The sequence below is a fragment of the Anneissia japonica genome, unplaced genomic scaffold (assembly GCF_011630105.1).
Source record: "Anneissia japonica isolate Jap-2015-1 unplaced genomic scaffold, ASM1163010v1 scaffold287754_len4335492_cov202, whole genome shotgun sequence".
Lineage (NCBI taxonomy): Eukaryota > Metazoa > Echinodermata > Crinoidea > Comatulida > Comatulidae > Anneissia > Anneissia japonica.
Genome location: NW_022705543.1, coordinates 259247 through 268029, shown reverse-complemented (window position 1 = coordinate 268029; position 8783 = coordinate 259247). Strand labels below are relative to the sequence as shown.

Below are 8783 nucleotides of genomic sequence, written 5' to 3'. Positions count from 1 at the left end.
CTTTTCATTACTCGTGCAGCTTAATCAAATATATGTTATTTTAAACGACCCATTGGTATTAACATAGAAACATCAATGTATTTTTAAAAATTAGACAGCGACGTTCTCTCAGAATTTGTTCTATAGACGTTTATCTGTTGATGACTTTTTGACCTCCTGAATTCTGCAATGAGATTTTTGGGTCGATTCAGCCGAGAAGGCCCGAGTGGAGTTTCATGTAAATGTTTCGTACGGGAAAAAAAATCGCGAACGGGAATTGAAAATATAAGAGCACGTTCTTGCTACTAGAATAAGGTAAAAAAATACCATTTAGTGATACAACAGATTGAAATGAAATATGTATATCTAATAATTATGATATTACTAATACATCAGCAGTCGATCATCTAACTGCAACAATTGGGGGATCTAAAAATTAATGTCCGAGTTTTTTTAACTGTAGACGGGCCTACATGGTCACGAAGAATAATTAATTTTAAGACTGGGGCGAGGTTCCAAGATCCTCTGACAGGTCGTGTATTTTAGACCCAGCTGCTGCCGACGCCACTACCATGAGCGGTTGAAGTATCGGGTGGGGGTAGGGGCCAAGCCCCTCGTCGGAGAAAGTCCCCCCCCCCCTCCTAGTCGGAGAGAAAAAAACAAATTTCGTCGGGGCAAAAAAACATTATATGTATTTTCTACATATTGGTTGACTTTAAAATCGGTTAAATAAGCATTTGAAACCCCTAAATTGTCAAAAGCCCCCTGGACCAATTAAAAAAAATGTAAAGCGACGTCCGACAACGGGCCCACTTTTGCTCTTTTCAGGGACGTCGGGAACATTGGACTACCTGTGGGGCAAATCCTAAATAAATAATGATATGCCTATCCTTTTCTAAATACGTTTTGTATATATCAGTGTTTTCCTAAGGCCAATTTTAACTTTGCCTTGAGCCAGTTATTCTTTGTAGTCAAACAGGCGATAATTCATTTAAAATCGATATTGAACTTTATTATGTTGACTTATGCTTAGATTGAGCTAGAAAGATCTCTAAATTATCCAGTTCATTTTTTTTCAAATTATTTTTTCTGAATGCATCGTAAGCCATTTGTTGTTTTTGTCATTTTTTCTCACGAAGTCAATGAATGAAAATAATTCGCTGATGAAAAAGACTATTTATATTGCTTTAATTGGTTCACGATGGTCATATTGATTCGTGATTTCGTTCATTATTAAAGATATTATCAGAAATTTTATGTTAATAAATATTTAATCAGTATTGCTTAGTTCAGTCTGGAGTGTGCATGTTATTATTTATTTGGGAACTGCTGTTGGCGCAGTGGTGGAATCTCATTTCACAGGGAAAGCACTTTACATACGGTTATATCTTTCCCAGGGTATGCCTACCTGGTTGGCTCCAATTCCAATTCGCTGATCACTGTAGGAAAATTAGTTGGTGTTCAATTATCATGATCAAATGTCTGGGAGCAGTAATAGTAATACTGTAATATGAAGCGAATACTGGACGCGTTATATTATAAACAGATTGTCGTATATATAACACTGTACCGTTATATACCGTATATAGGCCTATATTAACTTATATTACATTAGCAGTAAAAAGTGATTGACTGAGAGTACATATTTAAACATGTAAATTTTAACATTTGCTATCAATTTTGTATCTCAATCGAGATCCAGTCATTGTTTCCCACAGCATACAGCTTTTTTTAAATATATAATATAAGGTTCAAGCATTTTGCGTTTAAATATATTATCTATTACGTCTATTATGACGGCAAATATACAGTATACACTTATAACAGAGAATATACTTAATCAATCGTCGGTGTCACCGTGTCAGAGATAAGACATTAGGTTGAGAATTTATCATAAAGTCGTATGGTTTATATAATATAATGCACGGAAAGGTTCACGTCAAGCATTTTGCGTTTAAATCTGTTATTATCTATTATGTCTATCATGAAGGCAAATATACAGTATACACTTATAACAGAGAATATACTTAATCAACCGTCGGTGTCACCGTGTCAAAGATAAGAAATTAGGTTGAGAATTTATCCCAAAGTCGTATGGTTGCCAATAAACTTAAATCACGATTTCTTTTGTGTTTTATCGATCGCAAAAAATTTGGCTTATCTGCAGGACGTCGATTAAAAATGAGGTGATGTGATAATAATGTCGTACGGCTATTGTGCTTACGTACATCCAACTGTATTTATAATGTAAAACCCCGAATAAGCCCAATGGGTTTCACTCGAGAAGAACTCCATCTCGAATTGAAGCCCCCCTCTTTAATTTGCAAAATTAGCCTCAAAGGAGCCCATCTTGAAGAGTGGGCTTCTTTGAAGATAGGATGGGCTCCTTTTCGAGATAGTAGTGTACATGAATGTTAAAGAAAGATAATAAGCAAAAAACACGCTTGGTTTATACAGTTATAGGTGATTTAATGCCGGTTAATATACTCCATGATACAGACTGATGCTACAATGGTCCTATTTTTAAACCCGTCTTTGCTTTGCAAAAGCAGCTTCGAAAAGAATCCCATCTCAAAAAGAAGCCCACCCAAAGGTCGCAAAAAAGAAGGTTGGAGGTTTTACGGTATATTCAACTTTATAGTCGTTCTCAAGAAAGGACATTATGACAAAACCTTTCCTTTTTATGATGTTAACATTAAATAAACGTCAAACAGCTTATCCTTATATAGTTTTAAAGCAAAATGTAACGAAAACAATTTCCATGTATGATTACATACAATATTTTACATTTTATATTCACAAGGCACATTTATTTATTTATTCATTCATTCATTCATTCATTTCTTATTTATTTATTTATTTAGGTAATTAATTTATTCATTCATTCATTTATTTATTTATTTATTTATTTATTTATTTATTTATTTATTTATTTATTTATTTATTTATTTATTTATTTATTTATTTATTTATTTATTTATTTATTTATTTATTTATTTATTTATTTATTTATTTATTTATTTATTTATTTATTTATTTATTTATTTATTTATTTATTTATTTATTTATTTATTTATTTATTTATTTATTTATTTATTTATTTATTTATTTATTTATTTATTATTTATTTATTTAATTATTAGTCAAATATGGAACTACTGTACGGTAACGTGGCGCAAGTAATTTGCTGCGTGAGAATCGAACCGGCAACTGTCAGGTTACTGTTTCGACTTCTGCTTTCTAAACCCACTCAAGTTGGTAATGGTTTCTTTTTTTCACAGGGCTTGAACCGAATATTATCTTTATATGTTGTAAAATATCAGAGATACTTAAATAATGTGCAGGTTATTTACGTATACTTATAATAACAGAGATATCAATTAGCCTAAGCTAAACTAAGAAAATGTTTAAAACCTCGGTAACCTCGACGGTCTGCTCACTAAAAACACTCTACTTGAACTTAACATTATCATTATCTGCTGCAAAATACCAGAAATACTCGTCAGTATAGAGACTGTAATTAATTAAATCTAACAACGATAATGTTTTATATAACATTATTGTTTTTTGCAAGCAAAAAAATCAATACAAACATAATAAAATCCTATACATTCAGTTTTGAACTGGAATAATCAATTCGAACATGACACAAAAACAGTGACATTACAATAAAAAAATACCTTGTATAAAACAAAATATTACATATTGCAATGCAGTCATATATGCTTAGTGCCTGATACATTTATTTTTTTTTCCAGTTTTTGACAGTATTATTAAAAATGACGTCGTTTGCATAGTTTGATTATCATTTTTATTATTCAAGATAATGATGTTTATACACTTGCAGCAACAACGGTAGATCGTATTGTTCTACTCACATATCGATCGAATAATCGGTGTTACAATCAACGATGAATTACACCTGTGCAACCAAGAAACATTAATTATTCCCTAAAGAAGCGTTCCTTAGGGATATGACGTCATTCTTGAACTAAAGCAACTAATGCAATTATTCTACTCGCGTAGCGGAAGCTGTGCACACCTCACTTTGTGTCGGCAATTCTTATATTTCCAACCTGTTAAACCAAGCTAGAAACATTTGAACATCAAACATTTGTTGTTTTGGAAACTTGTTCAGTAGTTGAAAACAAACTTTCCGCGTCATCATCATCATCATCGTCTTCATCATTACTTCCTTCTGGTGTTCTTCTTGGTGTTTTTCCATTTGTTTCTCTAGTTGATACCGCCGAATATTCGTCATATTTATCGTACTTATCCTCTATATCCTTCATCTCTTTAAGCTGCTTCTTCTTAGCCCGTCTCTTGCGGTTGATTGGTATCGAGGCAATGATCATACCGATGCCAATTGAGACGGAGAATATAAGAACAAAAATAGGCATACGAGCCATGAGATCGGCCTCTGGTTGCTCGTAAGATAACTTGATCATGGCAATAGCAATGAGATTATTCTGAACTCCAGTTTCTATGGATACAGTTGCAGAAGAATCTATTGGAAGTTTCCCTATTTTACGCGCCACTATATACCCAGTGATAAACCCACATGATGGCAACATCAAACTGCCGACAAAACAGAACCACGGCGAGTAAATAACATAAACGTTGGAATAGAGCCCAATGGATATTGTCAATAAGATAAGAGTTCCGGATAATATGTTCAACGACTTAATGCAGTAGTATGCTATTTTTGGGAACTTGTGGCGGATGAACATACCAGTCAGGACAGGAAATGTCAACATGGAGACTTGCACCATTATGCTTCCGAACGGGACGCCGCCGCCTCCACCTTCGGCATTATCTGTGTCAACGAAAGCACGAACGTAAATAAACATATTCAGCGGTAACATACCCATAGCAAGACAACTTGACACAAATGTCATAGTTACACTTTGTATAAGATCAGCATCAGCGAGAAGGGTTATCATGTTACTAAGACCACCCCCGGGACACGATCCCACAGTAACAAGTCCAACGGCCATTAGAGGAGTCAACTTGAGAAGTTTAGCGATGCAAAAAGCATAGAACGGCTGGCATATGAACTGACACACTGGACCAATTATAATAGGAAAGGGGTGTTTTAGTTTATATTTGATGATGTCAAACTCCATCTTACAGCCCATCCCAGTGGTGGTAATGATAAGCAGCGGTAGCAATATATAGTCGAAAATCTTATCTATAACTCGTAAATGTCGAAGTGTCTTTACGCGGAAAGGAGGCGGTTGCTCTGTTGGGCCATGCGCATAGACCTCCATATGAGCAACGTTCACTCGAACACCGGTGATTCTGATAGTTACTGTGATGTTTTCCTCTTCTGATGTCGACTCAATGATAAACGACGAGTTGCTAACTATCTGAAAAGCTTCTTCATTACCACTATCGAGTGCGATTTTCATCTGGCCGTTCAGCCCCGAGACAGTCATGTTTACAGATTTTGTTTCTCCTTCCTCTAAAAACAAAATCTGTGGTTCAAAACTTATTGAAAACATTTCATATTGATTTTCAGCTTGTTCTTCACACGCACAGACATGGACGTGTGGCGTTTCATGGACGTGTGGTATTGGGTCCGTGGTCAGAGCTTTACTGGACATTTTAACTGTAGCGTTGTTCAACAACGTAGCCAATGGCGAAGGTGACGGACTAACCTTTTTCTTGTTCTTGTTTTTGTTCTTCTTGTTCTTTTTATTATTTTTCTTTGGTTTCTTTTGCTTGTCAGTAGGAGCCGATGGATTTATGCTTGGCAATGTATTATCAACAACATCACCTGAAGGTGAATTGACATCATTCACTGTTGTCACCATTCCTCTTCTTTGTCTATCTTTTATCTTTTGATCGGAGTTAGTTTCCTGTATCCCCGCTGTGTATGAAACGACACATAATGAGACAATTAATAGTACTGCAGTCTTCATATTTTTATATTCGGTGACCAGGCCTACAGATTTCTTGAGAGAGTTTGCGAATCTGAAAAAAACAACCGTTAATTGTCATTTAATTGATAAATTATAAAAATTGCAATAACACAATTTGTCAACATTTAGTTGCACTGTGCTTATCTATTTGCAAGTAGGCCTAATTATTATACTGTACATCATATTTTTAATCAGTAAAGTAACCATATGATTTATTAGACCAGGTGGAAGTATGCTTATGTGTTTTTCTTTTTACTTTTTTTGAAGAAACTATTATCATTTCAAACAAATATATAATTTCACAGATTACCCAAAAAAAATATATACCTAGGAAAGAATTTCACGGTTTAAATTCCTAGACCAATGGAGCAATACATTTTGTTGAACTTGTTGAATATTCTAATAGTATTTGAATACTTTTATGTACATATATCTGGTTACAATAATATATCGTCCAAAGAATCGACCGGATCAAATATATGGTTGGACAACCTCTTCGAATCATTAACCAAATGGCTCTTGACCGGTTACTGTGCAGTGCCATCATAAACTTCATGTTAGTACGAGCCATCGGACAGGACGGAATCATGCCAACTATTAATATCAACATGTTCAATAAAAATTCAATCAGGTGCAGTAAAAAATAAGCCATATTTATTGATTTTTTAGTTAAATGTTCTTATATAACTGCACATACGTTCCGCTAAACCACACTCAGCACAAGTGGTCTTTAGACTTTATTATGATTCAAGATATATATAACATACAACCATAATTGTGTGAATTTTTTACATTTTACAAAACCTAATTTTAACCTTTTATTCGCTTCTGCAATATTAATGCTCAGATGTACTGTGTTAATGAATCAATATTATGTACTGTTTAGCTAAATATTGTAAGGTTGTATTGTGAATTAAATGTTTGTTTGCAAAACGACGATCGCCTTTTAAATCTGTAAAAGGCACATTTGCAAAAACATGAAAAAATAAAACAGTCCAATGTGATAACTTGATTGTTAAATTGACTTTTCTCAGAATAAAAACAAAGTATGAAATTAGTCTTAAATTATGGACTGAAGATCGTTCAGATCTGTGACTTCAGACTTATAACGTGAAAGCAATTCGCGATGTGATAAGTAGAAAGATGCAATTACTTTCTTTTTCAGCTTTGCAGTCTCATAATTACTATCCAGTTAACATACCCACACCAACAGCATACACGTTGAAAAGGCATAAAATTGAGATTATGTCACAACTGGAAACTGATTTCATGTTATTTTAAATAGGCAAAGAGAACTGGAATTGAACGGTTAATAGGCCTACTAATAATCTACTGATCTGAGCAATATCAATTATTTGAGAACTTCAAGCCAGATAGTTAACATGGCATGACTAGTTATTTTTGGAGTTTTTTAAGTAAATAGATTAATTTGTACGTTGGGCGGTACATATAAATGTGTTTAATATTTGGACAGTTCAACATAACTTTACAAGGTTAATGTTGGAGTTTTTTTCTTTGAATAAATTGGTTTATGTTTACCTTTGCTGGTGCATAATGCTTAAAACGTATTTATTATTTTGATTGATGAAGTCGAAATAAATGGTAGCGCTCTTGAATTTGTTCTTTGATAATTGTAGACACATGAGTGATTGATGAGGGTTTTAATCATGATAGCTATTCTGGGGTAATGGGCTGCTGATCAGTAACCCTCATATTTAAATCATATCGGACTTTGGATGTAAGCCTATTTGTAAGCGAGACTGTATTTAGCAAGCGAAGTGGCAGTCCCAGCGTATATCGATACATCTAAGTATAATTGAAACAAAAACAACATAATATTTCTATACAGTGATTCATTTTAGTGTTACTGGTATATTTTGAAAATATATCATTTTTGCTTAGTAGATTTCAGCACAATTTATGGTAAAATGGAATGGGAAATGAATCTCTGATGTTTAATAACGCTCTCAAGCCATGAGGTACCGTATATATCATTATGACGATATTACAGCCTATTCCAGCAATTAAATGAAGAACAGATGACGTCATAACAGTAGAGTAGAGTCATGAATATACATGACGGTCTTTCGGGAAGATACATCAATTAAACTAGTTTTGTTCGTGTGTTTATTGATATATTGAAAGTCTAGTTTTACTTACCGAGTTTGGGCCAATTACTCCGGTTTAACTACTGCTCTGGGACGATCGACATCTACCGTTTAATGCAGTACACAAACTGGACTTAAACTTTTGTTATCAACTTCTTTGTATATCTAAAACAGTATTATCTTAACTAAACGGTCTCTGATTGGTGAAGCTCATAATCAGAAAATAAATATTACAGTTATCTTCTTTAAAGAATGAATGCTTTAAACAAAGCTTTCGCTTGGCTACTATCTACCCTACCATACCTGATAATGATAGAAAAATCAGTTGGTGAGATTGAGCACGAGTAGAGAAATAAACTTTTGCAAAGTTTGTTTTGGAAAGAGATTTGACCACTGTTGACGAAAGTCAGGCTACTATCTACTGTATACTGTATTATTAATTTGAGAATTGAGAGGTGAATGACATCGAGTATTTTGATGCGACACGTATGGTCTACGTAAGAAGACATTTTCTTTAAAATCAAAACGATAGTATTGGGTATTGTCGATTGTCCACACTAACAAATTTTATGTGATAAATATTTGTGATATGCCCATATATGGGTGTTGATGTAACATGACATCGTTATGGGCACATCAAACACACTTGTCATATAAAATGTGGTAGTGTGGACAAAACTTTGTTCGTATTTTGTGCGACTAAACATTATGACGCATTAATTAATCTTTCGTTAATTTGATGTTATTTGTTCTGTATTATTATTAAACTATT

At 33.7% G+C, this 8783-nt stretch overlaps 1 protein-coding gene across 1 annotated transcript; it reads right to left on the bottom strand.

Annotated features, from left to right (window-relative positions):
* Positions 1 to 3318: 3318 nt before the first annotated feature.
* On the bottom strand, positions 3319 to 8145 carry LOC117105805 (ileal sodium/bile acid cotransporter-like). The gene is made up of 2 exons (XM_033247085.1): positions 8064 to 8145; positions 3319 to 5955 (listed from the first exon to the last, which is right to left on the bottom strand). Exon 2 carries the CDS (start codon positions 5901 to 5903, stop codon positions 4086 to 4088), a length of 1818 nt encoding a protein of 605 aa, XP_033102976.1. The 5' UTR covers positions 5904 to 5955; positions 8064 to 8145; the 3' UTR covers positions 3319 to 4085.
* Positions 8146 to 8783: the final 638 nt, after the last annotated feature.